The 23,226-nt window shown below is 44.0% G+C and overlaps 1 protein-coding gene across 2 annotated transcripts in view; it reads left to right on the forward strand.

Moving 5' to 3' along the window:
- Positions 1–23,226, forward strand: part of GLDC (glycine decarboxylase) — an 89,048-nt gene that overhangs the window by 47,844 nt on the left and 17,978 nt on the right. For both annotated transcript variants that reach the window (XM_080669557.1, XM_080669558.1), the window contains exons 16-19: positions 11,922–11,997; positions 18,098–18,223; positions 19,645–19,794; positions 20,964–21,076. In XM_080669557.1, coding sequence (XP_080525683.1) covers positions 11,922–11,997; positions 18,098–18,223; positions 19,645–19,794; positions 20,964–21,076 — 465 coding nt within the window. The remainder of the gene's footprint in view (positions 1–11,921; positions 11,998–18,097; positions 18,224–19,644; positions 19,795–20,963; positions 21,077–23,226) is intronic.

A 23,226-nucleotide genomic window follows, 5' to 3' on the forward strand; every position in this document is an offset into this window, starting at 1 on the left:
CATAGTTTATAGCAGAGTCAAACACCTGGTAATTGCCATCTCTGTCTCCTTTCCTGGGCTCACCACGGTTATCATTGATCATCTCTGATATGCTTTCCTGCTGAGTCTAGTGCAGCTTCAGAATCCTCCCCTACAGAGCTCCGGGAGAACGGATATGGGGGACCTCTGAGTAGGGACTGATTTTCCCAAAAACACACAAAAAATAGCACGCTCAGAATGCCAGGAAGAAGAGAAAGGATGAAGGATGAAGCGCCATTTTGGGGGAAATATAAAGCAATGGGCAGAAGGGTCTGGCCTCCCCCGATTTCCTTAACTCTCAGAAGTATAATTTTGATGTTGGTAAGGCTCTAAAGCAGTGGTTCTCACACTTGTCTGCATCCCCAGAATTTCTGATTCAGTGTGACTGGGCTGGGTGGGAGCCAGGAATTTGCATTTCTAACAAGTTTCCAGGTGATGCTGATGCTATAGTTTGGGAATCTCCAGTTTGAGAACCACCGCTTTAAGGTAGTAACCCGGTATCCGAAAGGTTAGAGCTGCTGGAATTAGCCAGATGTTTCTTGACCAGAATTCGAAGGTTAAATGTAGAACTTAGCTTCTATCAAGTTAGATACATATAGGTAAACACATTCCAGAATGACACATCAAGAAGGTTTTATTTTAAGCTTATAGAAGTAGAGACCGAGGTAGCATTTGGGGCTCTTAAGGTATGTAACAGTTTGGTTAAAATCCTGTTGCTTCCAGGGTTATCTGTACTGGTAAATTGTCAGTCACCCTGATCTGTAAACAGCTGAAAAAAAACACACACACCTCTCTGAAATCGCATACTAACTGTGGCCATCAGTGTGCACACTATAATGGTGTGTTAAAAACTATAAAATGATTTTCAGTAGACTACCAGGGAAAAGTAAAACAAGAATAGATCTGGCAAATCTAGATAGTTGATAATTTTTTAAAATGTATAAATTTTAAATTACTGGCACCAAAATTTAAAAAACGTTAGGATTCATAACATGATCATCTTCTGTAGGACACATTTTTAACACTCTCTGATGTGTGTGAATACAACATCCTATTTGAGACCACAAATGCTGTTTTCTCAGTACAGTTAAAATGAAATTCAGCAGTTGTTTTGGTGAATGCTGGGACTCACCCTAAATCATGAATTATAGCATATTTTGCAGTCTGGCAAAATGGCTTCTGTTACTTTTTTATTAACAACAGCAGCTATAATAATCTATCTCCAAATATTCCAATGTAGCTAACTTCTGAGAAATTTCTTATGGTGTCTATAAACTCAGCCACCATATTCCTTAAACAGAATAAAGAGATGTCTTCATGGCTGGCCAAGGATGTCTTCTGCTGTGTGTACATCAGTGACAAATGTACACAGTTACTGACCAAAATGCCTTCTTTATAGGCGGCAGTTTTTTAAAAAATATGTTTTTTATTGATTTCAGAGAGAGGAAAGGGGAGGGAGAGAGAGATAGAAACATCAATGATGAGAGAGAATCATCTATTGGCTGCCTCCTGCACAACCCCTACTGGGGATTGAGCCCGCAACCTGAGCATGTGCCCCGACTGAGAATTGAACCGTGACCTCCTGGTTCATAGGTCGATGCTCAACCTCTGAGCCACACCGGCCAGGCTGCAATTCATTTATCATCGTAATCCATCTGAAGTTTTATGCTTAAGAAGTGCTAGGCTTTCCTCCTGTGACTCCTGGCCATGCATATTCTGCAAAATCATCTAGAAGAGCAGGCCACGTTCCCTCTTCATCTCAGACAGACATAGCATCTGCAACCTTATTTCTAAAATCTAGCAGAAGGTTACCAGTGTCCCTTGGGGTTGAGCTTGTGTGATGGTCCAAAAAACATTTTTTCCAAACATCTAAACATTTAATCCTTGGAACTAAATTGCAGTATTTCTAAATCTCAACGTTTTTGCCCAGGTTCAGATGATAAATATCTTTGAAATTTACTGTGTCCTTAAACTCTTGTTTTAATCTTGGCAAAAGAGCTGAACTATGACCCTAGCCCTATCATGGGATCTTCAAATTCCACCACTACCCTCACCGTCTTTTTTTTTTCTCCCTCTCTCTTTCTAAATTTACATTGAGTAGCTGCCCCGAATTTCCACACTTATGATGATACACTGTTACTAATAGGGTCTAGGTTTACATAATCACAAAACTGTTGAATCCTATCAATTCCAGTTTATTATCACCTTGGGAGTCATTGTGCTTGTTATATGTGTTCTAGCTTCTTCTAGTCTACTGGATTTCTCTGGATTCTTTGTAGAATGAGTCTGGGTTTTGGAAGAGGTTGTCAGTTTTTACTCATTCTGTGTTAATCAGTATCGCATGTAGCCATTCCTTCAGCAGCCTGAGTAAATGCCAGGACTGGCGGGACTTGTTTTTCTAAAATAGTTTAATCTTGTGTTCACTCGGCACTTCTGTGGGTCTGAGGCTCCCCATCCATGAGAGTCCTCCTTTCTGTGGCTTGCTCTGCAGGTCCAGGCCACTAACTGCTTTATTTTATTTTATTTTATTTTTTTTTTTTTCAAATTTTTATTAAGGTATTATATGTGTACATATCTTACCATTGCCCCCCACCCCCACCCCACTCCCATACATGCCCTCACCCCCCAATGTTTTGCATCCGTTGGTTACTCTTATATACATGCATATAAGTCCTTCAGTTGATCTCTTATTTCCCCCACCTCTCCCTAACCTTACCACTGTAATTTGACAGTCTGTTTGATGCTTTACTGCCTCTGTAACTATCTTTTTGTTCATCAGTTTATAATGTTTTTCATTATCCCCAAATGAGTGGGATCATGTGGTATTTTTCTTTCATTGACTGGCTTATTTCACTTAGCATAATGTTCTCTAATTCCATCCAAGTGCCTACAAATGGTAGTAATTCCTTCTTTTTTACGGCAGCATAGTATTCCATTGTGTAGATGTACCATAGTTTTCTGATCCAGTCATCTGCTGATGGGCACCTAGGCTGTTTCCAAATCTTAGCTATTGTAAATTGTGCTGCTATGAACATAGGGGTGCATATATCCTTTCTGATTGGTGTTTCTGGTTTCTTAGGATATATTCCTAGGAGTGGGATTACTGGGTCAAATGGGAGTTCCATTTTCAGTTTTTTGAGGAAACTCCATACTGTTCTCCACAGTGGCTGCACCAGTCTGCATTCCCACCAGCAGTGCACGAGGGTTCCTTTTTCTCCGCATCCTCGCCAACACTTGTCGTTTGTTGATTTGTTGATGATAGCCATTCTGACAGGTGTGAGATGGTATCGCATTGTTGTTTTGATTTGCATCTCTCGGATAATTAGTGACTTTGAGCATGTTTTCATGTGTCTCTTGGCCTTCCTTCTGTCTTCTTTCGAAAAGCTTCTATTTAGGTCCGTTGCCCATTTTTTTATTGGATCATTTATCTTCCTTTTATTAAGTTGTATAAGCTGCCTGTAGATGTTGGAAATTAAACCTTTATCAGTGATACCATTTGCAAATATGTTCTCCCATACAGTGGGGTTTCTTGTTGTTTTGTTGATGGTTTCTTTTGCTGTGCAAAAGCTTTTTATTTTGATGTAGTCCCATTTGTTTATTTTCTGTTTGGCTTCCATTGCCCTAGGGGCAGTATCACTGAAAAAGTTCTTTTGGCATATGTCTGAGATTTTGCTGCCTGTGGATTCCTCTAGTATTTTTATGGTTTCCCGTCTTATATTTAAGTCCTGTACCCATTTTGAGTTTATTTTTGTGTATGGTGTAAGTTGGTGATCTAGTTTCATTTTTTTGCATGTATCTGTCCAATTTTCCCAACACCATTGATTAAAGAGACTGTCTTGACTCCATTGTATGCTCATGCCTCCTTTGTCAAATATTAAATGCGCATATTGGTTTGGGTCGATATCTGGATTCTCTATTCTGTTCCATTGATCTATATGTCTGTTCTTGTGCCAGTACCAGGCTGTTTTGATGACAGTGGCTTTGTAATACAGCTTGAAATCTGGTATTGAGATCCCTCCTACTTTATTCTTCTTTCTCAGGATTGCTGTGGCTATTCGGGGTCTTTTTTTATTCCAGATGAATTTTTGGAGAGTTCTTTCTAGGTCTGTGAAATACGCCGTTGGTATTTTAATGGGGAGTGCATTGAATCTATAGATTGCTTTGGGTAGTATGGACATTTTAATGATGTTGATTCTACCAATCCATGAACATGGTATGTTCTTCCATCTGTTTACATCTTCCTCTATCTCTTTTTTCAGTGTCCTGTAGTTTTCCGCATATAGGTCTTTTACCTCCTTGGTTAGGTTTATTCCTAAGTATCTTAATTTTTTTGGTGCGATGGAAAATGGGATTGCTTTTTTAGTCTCTCTTTCTGTAAGTTCATTGTTGGTGTATAGAAATGCCATAGATTTCTTGGTGTTAATTTTGTATCCTGCTACATTGCCGAATTCATTTATTAAATCTGTTAGTTTTTTGATGGAGTCTTTCGGGTTTTTTATGTACAATATCATGTCATCTGCAAATAAGGACAGCTTTACTTCTTCTTTTCCAATTTGGATGCCTTTTATTTCTTCTTCTTGTCTAATTGCAGTGGCTAATACTTCCAGTACTATGTCAAACAGGAGTGGTGAGAGTGGGCATCCCTGTCTTGTTCCTGTTCTTAGGGGAAATGGTTTTAGTTTTTGCCCATTGAGTATGATGTTAGCTGTGGGTTTATCATATATAGCTTTTATGATGTTGAGGTATGATCCTTCTATTCCCACCTTGTTGAGAGTTTTTATCAAGAAAGGGTGTTGGATTTTGTCAAATGCTTTTTCTGCATCAATTGATATGACTATGTGATTTTTATCTCTCAATTTGTTTATGTGATGTATCACATTTATTGATTTGCGGATATTGAACCATCCTTGCATTCCTGGGATAAACCCTACTTGGTCATGGTGTATGATCTTTCTGATGTACTGCTGGATCCGATTTGCTAGAATTTTGTTGAGGATTTTGGCATCTACATTCATGAGGGATATTGGCCTGTAATTCTCTTTCATTGTGTTGTCTTTATCTGGTTTTGGTATTAGGGTGATGCTGGCTTCATAGAAAGAGCTTGGAAGTGTTCCTTCCTCTTGAATTTTTTGGAATAGTCTGAGGAGGATAGGTTTTAGTTCTTCCTTGAATGTTTGGTAAAACTCTCCTGTGAAGCCGTCTGGCCCCGGGCTTTTGTTTGCTGGAAGCTCTTTGATGACTGCTTCAATTTCTTCCATAGTTACTGGCATATTGAGCTGTTTAGATTCTTCCTGATTGAGTTTTGGAAGGTTATATTTTTCTAGGAATATGTCCATTTCCTCCAGGTTGTCCAGTTTGTTGGAATAGAGTTGTTCGTAGTATTTTTTAACAATCCTTTGTATTTCGGCGGGATCTGTTGTTATTTCACCTCTTTCATTTCTGATTTTGTTTATTTGGGTCCTCTCTCTTTGCTTCTTGGTGAGCCTGGCTAGAGGTTCATCAATCTTGTTTATCCTTTCAAAGAACCAGCTCTTGGTTTTGTTGATCTTTTGTATTGTTTCTTTGGTCTCTATGTCGTTTATCTGTGCTCTGATCTTTATTATTTCCTTCCTTCTGCTTACACTGGGCTTTTCTTGTTGCTCTTTTTCTAACTCTTTGAGTTGTTGGGTTAGGTAATTTATTACCCCTGTTTCTTGTTTTTTGCAGTAGGCTTGTAGAGCTATGAACTTCCCTCTCAAGACTGCTTTCGCTGTGTCCCATAGATTTTGGATTGTAGTGTTTTCATTGTCATTTGTTGTCATGATGTTTTTTATTTCTTCTTTGATCTCTCTGGTAACCCAGTCATGGTTTAATAGCATGCTGTTTAGTCTCCATGTGTTTGATTTCTTTGGGTTGTTTTTATTGTAGTTGATTTCCAGTTTTATGCCACTGTGGTCTGAGAAGATGCTTGATATGATTTCTATCTTCTTGAATTTGAAGAGACTTTGCCTATGTCCCAACATATGGTCTATCTTTGAAAATGACCCATGTGCACTTGAGAAGAATGTATATTCTGTGGCTTTGGGGTGAAATGTTCTGAAGATGTCAATTAATTCCATCTGGTCTAGTGAGTCATTTAGGATTGATGTTTCTTTGCTGATTTTTTGTTTAGAGGATTTGTCCAATGGTGATAGTGGGGTATTGAAGTCTCCTACTATGATTGTATTGCTGTCAATCTCTCCCTTGATATCCTCCAGGAGTTTTTTTATGTATTTGGGTGCTCCTGTATTGGGTGCATATATGTTTACCAGAGTTATTTCTTCTTGTTGGATTGCTCCCTTTAGTATTATGAAGTGGCCTTCCTTATCTCTTGTTATGTCCTTCAATTTGAGATCTAATTTGTCAGATATAAGTATTGCTACCCCAGCTTTTTTTTCAGTTCCATTTGCCTGGAAAACCTTTTTCCATCCCTTCACCCTCAGTCTGTGTGCGTCTTTTTTTCTGAGGTGGGTTTCTTGTAGACAGCAGATATATGGGTCATGTTTTCTTATCCAGTCCATTACCCTATGTCTTTTGATTGGGGCATTTAATCCGTTTACATTTAAAGTTATTATTGATAGGTACTTATTTGTCGCCATTCCTATTCTTTACACCTGTGTTCCTTCTTCGCTTCCTATTTCTTTTTTTTTTTTTACAGCAGACCCTTTAGCATTTCTTGCATTGCTGGCTTGGTGGTAATAAATTCCCTTAGTCCTTTTTTGTCTGTGAAGCTCCTGATTTCACCTTCAATTTTGATTGACAGCCTTGCTGGGTACAGTATTCTTGGATTCAGACCCTTCCTTTGCATGACTTTGTATATTTCATTCCATTCCCTTCTGGCCTGATGAGTTTCTGTTGAGAAATCAGTTGCTAGTCTGATGGGGGTTCCTTTGTATGTAACTTTCTGTCTCTCTCTGGCCGCTTTTAAGATTCTTACTTTGTCGTTGGTGTTTGCCAATTTAATTATAATGTGCCTTGGCGTCGGTCTTTTGGGGTTCATTTTGCTTGGGACTCTGTGAGCTTCTTGGATTTGTGTGGGTTTTTTCTTCTCTATATCAGGGAAATTTTCTGTCATTATTTCTTCAAATAGGTTTTCTATTCCTTGCTCAGCTTCCTTTCCTTCTGGAACCCCTATTATGCGGATGTTGTTTTGTTTCGTGTTGTCCCAAAGTTCCCTTAGGCTCTCCTCCTGCCTTTTAATTTTTTTTTCTAGAAGTTGCTCTACTTGGGTATTTTTTCCCATCTTGTCTTCTAGCTCACTGATGCGGTCCTCTGCTTCTTCTAGTCTACTCTTGATGCTTTCTATTGAGTTCTTTACAGCAGCGATGTCATTTTTCATTTCTTCTTGGTTCTTCTTCATTTCCTCTTGGTTCTTGCTCATATTGTCGAATTTGTCTTCCATTCTTTTCAGCCACCTTATGACCATTTCTCTGAATTCTTTTTCTGGAAGGTTGCTTGCTTCCATTTCGTTTACTTCCTTTTCTGGTGATGCCTGCTTTTCTTTCATATGCGGGCTGTGTCTTTGTCTCCCCATGGTCTCTCTTCTCTGGGTGTCTGGTTATGTAGTTCTCTCTCTCCTGCATCGATTTAAAGGTAGAAAATACAGCACTACCAGGTACAACACACAAGGCACTGAACAGAAATATATTCACGATATTAATAACCTCCAATAAAGGTGACCACCAGAGAGAGAAAGGCAAATTAGGGGATAGTAGAGAAAGAAGAAGAGGAAAAAGAAGGAAAGAAGAAGAAGAAAAAAAAGGGGTGTCAAAATTAAATTGGGAAAAGGGAAAAAAAGAAGAAAAAAAAGTAAGAGAGACAAGAAAGAGACTAAGAGAGAAAGGGAAACAGACTATATATATTGGGGATAAAACTCCAATAGAACAATCACTTATCCCAGCAAATGCCAGCAACAAGTACCTGGGGATTAATACAAACTACAACACCAACTAATATTGAGTGAGGCAAGGGAAAACAGAAGCACTAAACAAACAAAAAAATAAACAAAAGAAGAATAAGCAAAACAATCTCACAAAAAAGCATAAAAATTCGATATAATCTACATTCAAACGAACAACAACTAAAGGACAGAGAGAAAAACAATTTTTTGGATAGTTAAGACAGCGAAGAGAGAGGTGTGTATGGACTTGGAGCAGGGGATTGGAGATTAGATATATAAGTAGGGTGAAATTTTAAAAGGGGGTAAACAGAAAGTATAGGGAAAATCTAAAGCAGGAAAGGGGTAAGATAAACAGGACACTGAAAAGGGAAAAGTGAGGAAGAGAGTGATGGCCTAAAGGTAGAGTTGAGATAGAGTAAAACGATGCTAAAGGAAAGATAAAAATAGAATGTAGAACATTAATCCCAAAACAAAATGAAGAGAAAATAAAATGACACTTAAAAAAAAAAAAAAGATAAAATAGCAGTAGTAATAATACGGATTGAAAATAAAAAAATAATAATTAAGAAGGTAAAATCAAGTGAGGAAAAAAATTAGTTTCTTGAGTAAAAGATGCAAAAAATGAAAATAAAAAAATAAAAAATAATAATAAAATGTGGAGTAGTGAAGGTCATTCACTTCCTCTGTTGTTCTGTTTGGCACGCCTGTTTCTCAGTCCGGACAGTATTGCAGTTCCCTGCGTTCCACTGCTCTTCAGTGATGTAAGCCAGTCCTGATTTTAAGCAGGCGGTGTGTCTTAATTCGTATTCCTTTATTTTTGATTACACAAGAGTCAATTTGTGATTCAGCCCCTGGGTGGCAGTGTTTCTGGATTGACTTCCGGGTTTATCTATGGCCTCTCTAGGGAGTGTTAGAGCCTTCTTTCCCCGGTTTGTGGGAGTGGGCTGCCTCAGAGCTGGCACTCCGATGGTCACTCCCCGCTCCGATCCCCAGGTTCCAGAAAAACAACTTTCCCCTGCAGTCTCCCAGGGTGTCCCCAACTGGGTGAACCTATGAATTGGGCTTAGTAATCAGAAGCAAGAATTTCAAGAGGAAAAAGCCCAAGTGTGCGCACTCCGTGGCTGCGCGTAAGTCTAGCACACCCCTGAAATTCTTAGGGTGTCCCTGCACTTCAGATCAAAATGGGTTGCTTTTTAGAGAGCCCTTCTGTTAGCAGCTGTGAGGACCCCCTTCCACATTCACAGATCACGCCAGCCCCAGCAGCCACCGATTTTTCTAGGCACAGACTTCCCTGGTCCTCCAGCTCCCGCAAAACGCGCGTTCCTCTCTCGCGCTGGGACCAGAGACCTCACCTTATCCTAGGCGAAATCTGACCTTTCCGTGGTGGAGTGTAGAGCTCCTCTGAACCCGTGTGTTTGCGCCAGTTGGGGAGCGTTGTTCTGGGGCTCGCAGCTGTTCCTGGGGTGCCGCAGTTGTGGATTCTCAGGCTTCCGATAAGCTCCACTTTCCGGTCCTAACTGCTTTATTTTAAAGAGAAGTCAGAAATTCACTATCCTGCCCGGCTGGTGTGGCTGAGTGCTTGGGCATCTACCTATGAACTAGGAGTCAGGGTTCAATTCCCAGTCAGGGCACATGCACAGGTTGCCAGCTCGATCCCAGTAGAGGGCATGCAGGAGGCAGCCGATCAATGATTCTCTCTCCTCATTGATGTTTCTATCTCTCTCTCTCCCTCTCCCTTTCTCTCTGAAAACAATATATATATATATATATATATATATATATATATATATATATATATATATATATAAAGAAAGAAAAGAAATTCACTATTCTAGCTGCCCCATCCACACCAAGTGGTTTTCTGATGATCTCTTAATCTGGGTTATGAAAATAAACACTTACTTTTCATAATACTTTCTCACCAACAGGTGGCACTAATAACTCCCCTTTCTTTAAGAGTAGACCAGTAGTAAGCCATGTGTGGCATTTAGAACTTATCTTCCACACTTTTGAGTAGAAACATAGCTGATTTTAAGAGTGTCTCAGGCAAAAATTTGCAAATATCAAAACAGCATTTCTGATCAAATCTTTAGCATGTTGACTTTCTCTTTTTTTATATAAATATGTTTTTACTGAGCCACGCTGGCTGCCAGAGTTTCTTTAAAAAAATATACAATTTTTGCCCAGCCGGCCTAGCTCAGTGGTTGAGCTTTGACCTATGAACCAGGAGTTCACAGTTCAATTCCCGGTCAGGGCACAAGCCCAGGTTGCAGGCTCGATCCCCAGTGGGGGGCGTGCAGGAGGCAGCTGGTCAATGATTTTCTCTCATCATTGATGTTTCTGTCTCTCTCTCTCCTTCTCCCTTCCTCTCTGAAATTAATAAAAATATATTCTTAAAAATATATAATTTTTTTCTTGTTTAACCACTATGCTGTACACCTGAAACTAATTCAGAATAATACTGAATGTAAACTGTAACTGAAAAATAAACTTAAAAAAATTCCAATGCTCAACATTTTAGCTTTTAGCTAAGAAATAAAAGAAATCTTATCTAATTTATTCTTAAGCCTTGTGCTTTTAGAGTATGATCTCAAAATTACTGGGTGACTAGAGGGATGAATGCCAAACCACTGGGTCTTCCACCGAGTCAAAGGATGGTGTAATTTTGCAAAATGAAGGAAATAATGTATTTTGAATGGGATTAAAAAGACCTATTAGTCACTTCCCTTTCCTTCCTGCAGAGTGTACTGAGAACATTAAGTAACTGTTTTAACATTGACTCAGCATCGCTCACTGGGGTGTTAGTCATTAAGTGTGCTCTAAAAGTGGTGCCTTTCAGGACTGTTTTGTTAGGTACGGCCGGCCACTAGCAGCTGTGTGTATGTGGGGCCTGGAAAGCCAACCCTGAAACAGACAGAAATGGTGCCACTTCCAAAGTGCATAGTTCCTTGGGGCAATTTGGTCATTGACTAAGTATTTGGTGATATAAGAAATCATTATAGTTTTAGGTGTGATAGTTGTAGTTACATTTAAAAAAATAATAATTCTTATCTTTGAACAATATATATTAAAGTTTGAATTGATGAATGGCATGATTGAGTTTTGTTTCAAAATAATCTAGTAATACTTTCTAGAGTGAGGAGGGTTAGTGAGGGATATAGTTGGAAATAAGATTGACCGTCTATAATAATAAAAGCATAATATGCAAATTGACCGAATGGCCAAACAGTGGAACAACCTTTCGAATGAAGCCTGGGCTGCAGCCATGGGATCAAGGCAGCCACCGCGGCTGCAAAGGCCTACTCTTGCATGAATTTTGTGCATCGGGCCTCTAGTCCTATATAATAAAAGGCTAATAGGCAAATCGACCGAATGGCAGAACAACTGGTAGCTATGACATGCACTGACCACCAGGGGGCAGCCACTCAACTCAGGAGCAGCCCCCTGGTGGTCAGTGCGCTCCCACAGGGGGAGTGCCGCTTAGCCAGAAGCTGGGCTCACGGCTGATGAGTGCAGCGGTGGTTGCTGGAGCCTCTCTCGCCTCCGCGGCAGCGCTAAGGATGTCCGACTGATGGGACCCCCCCCCCCCTCCCCTCGGAGTGTGCAAATTTCATGCACCGGGCCTCTAGTAATCCAATAACTGTTAAAGCTGGGTGATAGGCACATGGAGGTTCCTTATATTCTTTTCTTTATTTTTGTATAATTTTGAAATTTTCCATAATAAAAAGGATTTTTTAGGTTCATGGTTCTGAGGGAGGATGGAAAGGCCCATCTCTGAGTGGGAGTGGGTGAGCTTTAGGGCACAGACCGGGTGCTGTTCAAGTCCTGTGGACTCATGCAGAGATCTACCGTGAGCTTTCCATGGTGTCCGGGAGTGACTTTGTGTCATTTGTTGGCAAGCACACGGCCTGGCCCCAGTGAATATTGAATGCATAAATGAAAGCAAAAGGCCCAAATCCTAATCCTTCTCTTCTTGCCTTTGCAGTGGAGCCCAGGGGGAATATGCCGGGCTGGCCACTATCCGAGCTTACTTAGAAGGGAAAGGAGAGAGACACAGAACAGTGAGTATGGGCAGGTGGTGCTTGCCTACCACTGGGTGGCATCGGGTCTAGTTCCCAGGATCCCTTTCACTCTGTGGGACACTCCCTCCGAGCTTTCTTGGAAGCAGCTGCGAGAACATATAATCAAGAAACAAATTTCTGTGGACTGGCTATTACGATTCTTGCCTCCAAGACACTTCACTGGACCATTCTGAGGGAAAACATTCAGAGATAAAAGGCTTTTGCTCAAACCCCGTCTGTAAAAGTCCGCCAGTTGGCTGTGAAACTGATTTCCTGAGGGAGTAAGGGGCAGGAATGTTGCCATTCCAAGCCTCCTGTCCTTGGCGCAGCCCTGGCCCCAGGCCTGGAAAGGGACAGAGGCTGAGCTGTAATTCTTCTGTAACTCCTACTGTGCCCAAGCACAGTTCTAGTCATATGTGTGCTCAAAAAATACTGAGTCAAGAAATGCTCAATTAAATGATGTCAGCTCTAAGCAATGAAGGAAGATGTGGAACAGAGTTCATGGTTCTGCTTTATCGTTAGTTTTGGGTATGAGAGTCTAGTCTCCAGGGTCCAAGCTGTTCTTGTGGGGACCAGCAGGTACAAATGGGCTTGACAGGACCCACCCTCATCTCCTGAGGCAGTGTCTGTAGCAATTGATCTGACACAGGCTTCAAATTGTGGCTGAAGGAGTGGCCTTCATTTTGGTGATGACCACGGCTTAGCTAGAACTTCCACAAAGTGGAAGGAGTCAAGAGCAGGATAAAAGTGTCAGGAGAGTTAGAGAAAAGGATGCTAGGGTGGTACTGGCTGCCTAAGGAAGTGGGATATGATAGGTGGTGGCCTGATCTTAGTCCATTTCTGGTTTTATTAAAACTGGGATTGCTTATGGCTAGTTGCCTGGATTTTGCAATGAGGGAATCTAAAAACTGTTTCACTTCCCTTTCAAAAAAAAGGAGAGGGGAGAGAACATTTTCTCTCTCATTCCCTTGCTAATTCATTCTGATTCCACGTGTGTTTTCCCAGGCCTTTGACCTGGCTGGGGAATAGAATTGATTTTCAAAGTCATTTGAAAACCAGGACATTCACTAATTGAATAAATTATTGACTACTGGCTACATGCAAGGCACTGTGTGTGCCAGTCCAGAGACAAAGCCCCTGGCATTCCAACTTGTGTTTTTTTTCACTTGCGTTTTCTCGTGGTTTTGAATTCTTTAGCTTTCTAAGGAAAGGTTAGTTTAGAGCTACAGCATTGTTTTTGGACCGCAGAGCCTCAGCACTGTCATCAATTCAGAAAGGAATGTTGAGGCTCCAGTTGTCCAGTGAAAGGATAACAGATGACTGATATTAAGAGTTCCCTCTTCTATTTTTTTCTCCTTGGCCTCTATGCACTGAGGTAGCCCCTGGAGCGCCTCATCATTATGCTCTTTAATCAGGAGGTGTCTGGGGATCTTGAGAAGGGATCTGTGTGGCCATCTCCATGTTGTCCCTCCCTGATCCCACTCTCGCTCATGGAAGGCTAGCGAAGAGCTAATGACAAAGGGCCAGCTAAAATGCAGGTTCCAGCCTCTGTGATGCTTCCTACCCTCCTTGTTTCCCAGTCCTTCAGTTTGACACCCAGAAGTATATGTGAATGTTCAGGAGTTGGGGACCCAACTGGAAAGGTCAAACAGAAAGGATGAGAGACCTTTGGATTGGGCCTGAGCAGAGTCCTTTACGCACAGATTCTTTTCGGCTCCTCCCACCCCCACCTTGTGTTTTCTAGTCCTCCCTTCTCTCTCCGCCCCCTCATGTGTGATGTTTCTTCTGGTGCCATGGTCCACATTGCTATCATTGAGATGTCATGAGGGGCTCTTCCATCCTGCAGAATGGAGAGGAGCTGGCGCCGTGGCGCCGCATTGTAGGAAGGGGAGGAAGAGGCAGTCACTGAGTTTGTAGAAATACACAACTCATAAGTTTGGAAATGCTGGCATCCTTTTTAGATGAAAGATTTTAACTAAGGCTGACTTTTTTAGTTAGAGAAGAAGAACATGGCTTGTTTACATCAGAGGAGTCTGAGACAGCTGCTCCTGCACAATAGACTCTGATGGAATCCATTCAGATATGAAGTGTAGAGAAGTCATGTGGTACGGAACCACTCAGGGTCCTGATGGCTCTCTTGTGTCAAGCTGGTTTGGGAAGTTAGTTTCACTTTGCTCTTAGGTTAAATTTCAGGCGTTCTTAAAATGCAACAGCCAAGTTCTTGATTTACCAGTTTAATTTGGGAGGATGCATATTTATTTATCAGATTCTTATATCACAATCACCATGTGCCAGGAACTGTCCTAAACACTTCGTAATAACTCAATTTGCTAGTCAGGTTTTGCTAGTCAAAGACTGTGTTTCCTATACAAAGGGAAACCATTGAAAAAAACAACGAAGAAACACCTTCCAAAAATTTATATGTGTTTTTCTCTTCCCAATTTCCTGAGGCAAAATAATGGCCTTCGGTTGTTCAGTTTTTACCATGAGTGAGAAATTGACTTCTCTTGCAAAGGAGTGTTACCCTGAATCCTTCAAGGATCAGCTATATGGGTTCTACACCAGACAATTGGGGACTTAGGAAAACACAGCATCTCTAAATGGATACTAATGGGTTAGTTTTGGATAAACTAAAACATCAAATCTGGATCCTGTTGTTTCTCTGTCCCTCGTAACACCACAATTCCAAAGTGTGAAAAAATTATCTAAAAAACATATATATAAATAAATAGAGTGTGGAAAAATTAACATTAAAAAATAAAGCTTCCTAGATCCATATAGAAAACCAGAAATGTCTAACAGCAACTTATAAAAGAATCATTGACAAAACCACTGAGGCTTTTTCCCCCCACTCCTCTTTATATCAGAATGTGTATTAATTTTCAGTGGCTGCTGTAACAAATTACTACGAAATTAGTGGGTTAAAATAATACACATTTATTTTCTTACAGTACGTGGAGGCCAAGAGTCTGAAATTGGTTTCACTTGGCTAAAGTCAAGGTTTTGGCAGGGCTGGTTCCTTCTGAAGGATTCAGGAGAGAATGTTTCTTTGCCTTTCTTTCCCCGTTTCTGGAGGCCTCCTTCATTCCTTGGCTCATGGCCCCTTCCTACCATCACGCCAGCCTCTGTTCAGTCATCACATCTCCTGCTTCCTTTGTAATCAGATCTCCCTCTTTCTCCCTCTGATGAGAACACTTGTGAATACATTTGGAGCCCAGCCTATAATTCAGATTTCAAGAGGAATGTTAAGGTTCCAGTTGTCCAGTGACTAACAGATGACTGACATTAAGAGTTCCCTCTTCTGTTTTTTCCTCCTTGCACTGAAGTAGCCCCTACAGCTCCTCATCATTATGCTCTTTCACCCTCTCCATGTTGCTTCATCCTGTCTTAAGGTCCTTAATCTCTCATCTCAAGACCCTTAACTTAATCACATCAGCAAAGTCCCTTTGCCATAGATTTTGGGGATAGGACGTGGGCATCTTTGGAGGCCCATTATTCAGTGTACCGTGGGGTGGTTGACATTTTTAGCTTGAATGTTTTCTTTTTGTTAATCTTCACCCGAGGATATTTTTCCATTGATTTTTAGAGAGAGTGGAAGGGAGGGGGAGAGACACAGAGGGAGAAACCTCTATGTGATAGAGACACATCGATTGGTTTCCTCTCACACGCACCTCAACCTGGGCCTGGGATCAAGCCTGCAACCAAGGTACGTGCCTTTGACTGGAATCAAAGCCATGACCCTTCCGTCCACAGGCCGGCATCCTATCCACCGAGCCAAACTGGCTAGGGCTTAGCTTGAATGTTTTTGTTTCAGCAGAACTTCCCTGATATGAATTCTCCACTTAGGCTTTTAACAAATATTTTATATTCATTTTTAAAACATTCGCCTTTCCCTTCCTTCATCAATGTTCGGCCCCTAGGGATCCTTTTATACCAAGATCCTTTGGTGGAATAAAAATACCTTGTGAGAAAGTACAAGTGACTCTAGCTTTGGTCCTGATAAATTAAAGAAAATTCAATACAAATGGGAGGCATTTAAACAAGAAAATGGATTTGAGGATACCACCGCATAAGCAGCATGAGATGAGGAGCCATTCAAAAGAGGCACAAACTTGCTGTCAGCAGAAGAGTGACAAAGTACTTTCATGTGTGCCTCCGGTTACAGTTCTCCTTTTGTGCACTTGTATTTTTACTAAGTAGACGACTTTGCCGTTTTTGAGGAAACAGCTGTAAGCTAACTTTTCCTTCTGTAAACCCATTTTATAATGTGCATCCATTTCTCTTCAAGGGGTTGCAATATTGGTTCTGATTTTTTTTTTTTTTTTTTTTAAAAGGAGCCTGGCTGGCATGACTCAGTGGTTGAGCATCGACCTATGAACCAGGAGGTCACGGTTCATGCCTGGTCAGGGCACATGCCTGAGTCGCAGGCTGGGTCCCCAATGAGGGCATGGGGGAGGCAGCTGATCAATGATTCTCTCTCATCACTGATGTTCCTATCTCTCCCTCTCCCTTCCTCTCTGAAATCAATACAAATAATTCTTTTTTAAAAAAAGAATTATTTTCAGGGTGCTTGTTGCTTTTTTTGTTTGTTTTCTTTTAGGAAAAGTCTGTAATGCATTTTCCTGTACTGGGGCATCGTCCGATCTACATGAGCATGTGTTTTTGCCTGTGTTCATGTGATTTGGGGGGAGGAAATGAAAGTGATTTAAATCTGGGAATTCTAGCATTGCACCCACCATCCACTTTCCATAAGAATTCGATAGATCTTTAAGCTGTAGGTCTTGACACACTTTCTCTTGATCTCTTCAACCTGAAGTGGCCCCCGCTTCCCTTATTCCAAGCCCCCCTCCCTTCTCCTCCCCCGCCCCCCCCGCACCTGTTGGCTGTAGACATTTATTTATACACGTAGCAGCGTTGTCAGTGAGCAAGTCGTGTGAGCACAGGGCAGAGGTTGACCACATTTAGTGCTTAGTTTACGATTCTCATGGGAACTGACAATTCATTGCACAGAATAAACAGCCAATAAAGGATGCCACTGGGAGGCTTTGGAATTCTGTCTGCCCTTGTCATGTCTCTCGGATCGCAGCAGAGCCAAGCAGGCACAGGCACTGTGACGTGGGCACTTGAGTCCTGGAGTTGAGCTTCTGATGTTATGTCTTTGTAAGGTGGTGCGTGCGTATTCTAACTGAGACCAGGCTAGAATGAGCCCAGGTGTGTTTTTGGTGTGTTGGGATAAAGGAGCAAAGTACTTAGGGAACATTATTTGGGCATCCAAACAGAAACTCTCTTTTGGACAATGTTTTGCAATACAGTAACAATGAAATTGCAGCAGATTTTAAGGCACTAGTGGTCAGTTTAAATAAAGGAAGTGGCGCCTATTTAATTTGTGCTCTAAGCATGTTGTAGGGCAAGCATGTCAAACTTGTGGCCCGCAGGCCGCATGCGGCCCACAACGAATTTTTTGTGGCCCAGCCAATATAACGATATATAAGAAACGTTTTAATAAAAATTTCATAAGTTAATTTTTATAATATCCTGTTATACATAATTATTAATAACGAACTACAACGTTCACTAATGACTGATTACTATAATCATGTCGCATTCATTTCCCTTACGTGCCTTATGTGCAGGCGCACCATTTCTCTTCACTAATACTAGCAGCGAATATTTTAGCAGCTGATTGCCAAGTCATTAGTCTTGTACTGACTTGTTTAGTGTGCGCACCAGGAAATATTTTGCTTTCGGAGAACAAGAAAAATAGGTTTATTTGCATTACACTTATTAATTTGTGCAGTTATTTAGTGTCTGGTAAATTAATGTTCAAGAAAAAAAATAATTTATATTAAAATGTTCTATTATTTTGTTATGATTACTCACTTATTTCAGCCCTTTGTACTCAGCATGTCTCTATTGAAATAAACCTATGTTTCTATGAAAATTGAAGCTTTTGTTTATTGCGGCCCACATGAACTTAAACCTTGTTTATTTGGCCTGTGTTAGCCTTTGAGTTTGACATGCTTGTTGTAGGGCTTTTCTGTCATTATGAATAGCCTGGTGATTATTTATCCTCCTTCCTTCCTTTCATTTCATTCCTAAGGTTTGCCTCATTCCGAAATCAGCTCATGGGACCAATCCCGCAAGTGCCCACATGGCAGGCATGAAGATTCAGCCTGTGGAGGTGGATAAATATGGAAATATCGACACAGCTCACCTCAAGGCCATGGTACCCATCTTCCACTTAACAAATGGGAGCGGTTTGGGTTGGGAAGAGGTGGTGGGGGTCAGGGGCTGGATGGTTTATATCAGCATTAGCTTCTTTTGCATCCTAATTAAAAGACTGCAATTCCTCCTCTGAATGGGTCTGGGGAAAATGGCGTAAAGTCAGAAAACCTAACCATTTCTGTAAGAACAATAAAAGGCAACAGTCACAGTTTTGCTCCAGAATTAAGCTGACCACAGTCTGGCCTTCCACTTCTTTCACCAACAGGGAGCAGGTTCTTTAAATTGAAATCCTATTCTCTAATTTATGCATGAGTAAGAAACTGAATGAATTATTCATGTTGGTAGTAAGGGTACTCCCTGCAGGACCTGCCTACTCCTGCCCAACCTACCCGTACTCTTTCCTCCATTAATAATCAAACTGGTAGCCACAGTTTTTCTCAATCTTTGTGTTGGGAATTAAAACATAAATGTAGATTTTGCAAATGCTTGTGGCCATCCCAGCCATTACCTGCTGAATATCCAGCAGCTTTCCACCCTCCTTTCTAAAACACCATCCCCCACTCCCAACCTCCCAACCTCCAGGAAGAGGTTGCCTAGCAACCATATCTGCTTTCCACTGGTGGACTGGAGTCTGCATCTTAAGAGGGAAGGAAATCAGTTGAATAGCAATGTGATTTTGTCAGGGTTTTAGGCATGGAGTCTGGGAACTTCAAGTAACTGATTTCAAAAGGGAAGCTAAAAATACACAACAGTGCTCATCTCTTTCATTCGCCTCCCCTCTTCCAGCAGTCCACAGAGTTTTTACCAACAACTATTTGGGGCCGATATAAGTTATTGACATTAAAATTTTGTTTTCGTTTTCATATAAGCCTGCACTGACTTGCTGGCCAGAAAAACGGGAACTTTTTCATATGCTTTCCTTTGATATATGCTTGCCTTCTGAGGAGGAAAACTGAGGGAGATTTTTGTCGTCAGAGCGGGAGCACTCCTTGTGGGAATTCTAATTTCCATAGAATGGGAGGGAAAGGGAATAATGGCAAGATGAGCAGAGAGAGATTAACTGTGAAAATATACATGTTTGGAAGGAAAAAGATCTGAAATCATTACTGAGAGGACTTCAACCGAAGGAAAACCACTTTAGAGACTTGAGCCCAATCTGTCCAAAAATCTTCTGAGCAGTGTTTTTGGTCTTGACCATGGAGACCTAGCCTGAAGGGATCTTGTTATTTCTTTGGAATGACTAATGAAGGGAATCATGGCTGTGGATCTTTTATTGTTGGCATCATACTTTAAGAAAATTTCAGAAATGAAAAGACCAAGAATTCATCTTTCTTAATCCTTTAAAATAAAAAGCAAGGGTTTGTTTGACCAAGAAAGAAAGGTTTCCTCCTTTGTCTCCTTCTGCCCTTTTCTATCCCACAGGTGGATAAACATAAGGAGAACCTGGCAGCAATCATGATTACATACCCATCCACCAATGGAGTGTTTGAAGAGAACATCAGCGACGTGTGTGACCTGATTCACCAACACGGAGGCCAGGTCTACCTAGACGGTGCAAATATGAACGCTCAGGTGGGCAACACGAGATAGGATCCCTAAGAAAATGGTTAAGTTAAAAAAATTTTTCTCTGACCTTTTGAGGGTTGTCTGAAACATGACACTGTGTTCAGAACTGAGGATGACAGTTTCAAACAAAGCCCCCGAGTTTCACTGAGATTACAGAACCTAAATAGGTGATGGGGGACACTGGGGAGGAGGCAAAACGGTTGAAAAGAAGGAGGGAATGAGTTGAAAGCCTTTAGTTTGTCACGGGTGTGATCCCTCTGGGGGTGCAAGAGACAAGCTCACCTGACTGCCTTCCTGAGGGAATTCAGACCCAAGTTCTGGCCACCCTTGAATGTTGATCTGCCATGACCTTGGACAAGCCATTAATCTGGCTTCAGCTTCCAGCTCCCTTAGTGTGAAACAGCTGAATAGTTCTTTCCCTGAGGGCAGATCCTGACCCGAGTGGGGGGGAGGGAGAAAAGGAGAAGGCTTGTGTGGTGTGCAAGGAGTGTCATTATCTCTCTCAGAGACTTCCTAACTTATTTCTCGTTGCTTACTTGTTTTACTATTTCAGACTCTTTCTGCTTTTCTTTGCTTCTGCCTGATTCCCTTTGTAAGTGTCGTCCAGAGATTGTCTCTGCCTTTATCTTTGCCCACATTCAAAACCAGCCCTAATGCCGCTCGTTGAATGTTGTCGTTGGCATCTGGATGGTCTCAGGAAAACTGTCCACCTCCCTTCCTCTCTCTGGGCTCAGCATCCTCTTGGGCAGCCCTCCAGCTCCTCCCATCAGGGTGCCCAAAGGAGCCTACCGGGGAAGTAAACTGCTGGGGTGAGAGGTGCCTGTGTCAGTTGCAAGGAGTACAGCCGTTCTTGTGCGGGGGGGGGGGGGGGGGGGCATTTTCTTTCTCTGCTCAGCGGGTGGATAATTAGGAATTGACTATATATTCAACTCTGTATTTTAGAATCTAAATTAGGCTAAATGGTCAGCTGCTGTTTCCACAGAAACCACAAGGCATGCTGCCTATGGAATGCCAGGCTTCCCTGCAGGCCTCAGCCAGGACGGAGGGTGTGCCTGTGAGCAGCTCTGCCTGCCTTTCCTCCGCGGGGAGGGGCCGCGGCACACAGCATGGCTGCCTCTCCAGAGCACCCTTTCCAGTTCTTGACTTTGACTTTTGGCTCTTTCCCATTGTGGTAGGTGGGAATCTGTCGTCCTGGAGACTTTGGGTCTGATGTCTCGCACCTAAACCTTCACAAGACCTTCTGCATTCCCCATGGAGGAGGGGGCCCTGGCATGGGGCCCATCGGAGTGTGAGTTCTGGGCTGCTGGGTTCAGCATGGCTTTGGACACTGAGAATGAAAGAACATCCCCAAACCTATTATTTCCATTGAGGTCTTCAGATGGCGAGGTTACCTGCCTATGTAATGTGCCTATAGGGGCTGAGACAGGAGCAGTGAAATAGATGCTTTTAGAGTATGTCCAAAGAAGACCATAATTAGATTTTATTAACCATGAGAGGCCTGGTGCACGAAATTCGTGCACGGGGGTGGGGGATGTCCCTTAGCCCAGCCTGCACCCTCTCCAATCTGGGACCCCTTGAGGGATGTCCGACTGCCCTCTCACAATCTAGGACTGCTGGCTCCCAACCATTCACTTGCCTGCCTGCCTGATTGCCCCTAACTGCTTCTGCCTGCCAGCCTGATCACCCCCTAACCACTCCCCTGCCAGCCTGATAGACACCTAACTGCTCTGCTGCTGGCCTGATTGCCCCTAACTGCCCTCCCCTGCAGGCCTGGTCACCCCCAAGTGCCCTCCCTTGCTGGCCTGGTAAACCCTAACTGCCCTCCCTTGCAGGCCTGATCACCCACAACTGCCTTTCCTTGCAGGCCTTGTCCCTCCCAACTGCCCTCCCCTGCTGGCCTGATCGCTCTGAAATGCCGTTCCCTGCAGGCCTGGTCCCCCCCAACTGCCCTCCCCTGCAGGCCTGGGTCCCCCCGCAACTGCCCTCCCCTGCAGGCCTGGTCCCCCCCAACTGCCCTCCCCTGCAGGCCTGGGTCCCCCCCCAACTGCCCTCCCCTACAGGCCTGGTCCCTCCCAACTGCCCTCCCCTGCAGGCCTGGTTCCCCCCAACTGCCCTCCCCTGCAGGCCTGGTCCTCCCCAACTGCCCTCCCATGCAGGCCTGGGTCCCCCCAAAACTGCCCTCCTCTGCAGGCCTGGTCCCCCCCAACTGCCCTCACCTGCAGGCCTGGGTCCCCCCCCCAACTGCCCTCCCCTGCAGGCCTGGGTCCCCCCCCCAACTGCCCTCCCCTGCAGGCCTGGTCCCTCCCAACTGCCCTCCCCTGCAGGCCTGGTTCCCCCCAACTGCCCTCCCCTGCAGGCCTGGTCCTCCCCAACTGCCCTCCCATGCAGGCCTGGGTCCCCCCCCAACTGCCCTCCCCTGCAGGCCTGGTTCCCCCCAACTGCCCTCCCCTGCAGGCCTGGTTCCCCCCAACTGCCCTCCCCTGCAGGCCTGGTCCTCCCCAACTGCCCTCCCATGCAGGCCTGGGTCCCCCCCCCCCCAACTGCCCTCCCCTTCAGGTCTGGTCCCTCCCAACTGCCCTCCCCTGCAGGCCTGGTTCCCCCCAACTGCCCTCCCCTGCAGGCCTGGTCCTCCCCAACTGCCCTCCCCTTCAGGCCTGGGTCCCCCCCAACTGCCCTCCCCTGCAGGCCTGATCCCTCCCAACTGCCCTCCCCTGCAGGCCTGGTTCCCCCCAACTACCCTCCCCTGCAGGCCTGGTCCTCCCCAACTGCCCTCCCATGCAGGCCTGGGTCTCCCCCCCCAACTGCCCTCCCCTTCAGGTCTGGTCCCTCCCAACTGCCCTCCCCTGCAGGCCTGGTTCCCCCCAACTGCCCTCCCCTGCAGGCCTGGTCCTCCCCAACTGCCCTCCCATGCAGGCCTGGGGCCCTCCCATGCAGGCCTGGGTCCCTCCCCAACTGCCTTCTCCTACAGGCCTGGTCACCCCTAACTTCCCTCCCCTGCTGGCCTGGTCCCCCCCTACTGCCCTCCTCTGTTGGTGCGATCACCCCTAACTGCCCTCCCCTGCAGGCCTGATCGCCCCCAACTGCCCTCCCCTGCAGGCCTGGTCACCCCTAACTTCCCTCCCCTGCTGTCCTGCCCCCCCCCCAACTGCCCTCCCCTGCAGGCCTGGTGCCCCCAACTGCTCTCTCCTGCAGGCCTGGTCCCCCTGCCCCTACTGCACTCCCCTGCAGGCCTGGTCCCCCCAACTGCCCTCCCCTGCTGGCCTGATCTCCCCCAACTGCCCTCCCCTGCAGGCCTGAGTCCCCCCCCCCCCAACTGCCCTCCCCTATAGGCCTGGTCACCCCTAACTTCCCTCCCCTGCAGGCCTGGTTGCTCCCAACTTCCCTCCTCTGCCGGCTTGGTCACTCCTAACTGCCCTCCCCTACAGGCCTGATTGCCCC

The sequence above is a fragment of the Plecotus auritus genome (genome assembly GCF_963455305.1).
Source record: "Plecotus auritus genome assembly, chromosome: 5".
NCBI lineage: Eukaryota > Metazoa > Chordata > Mammalia > Chiroptera > Vespertilionidae > Plecotus > Plecotus auritus.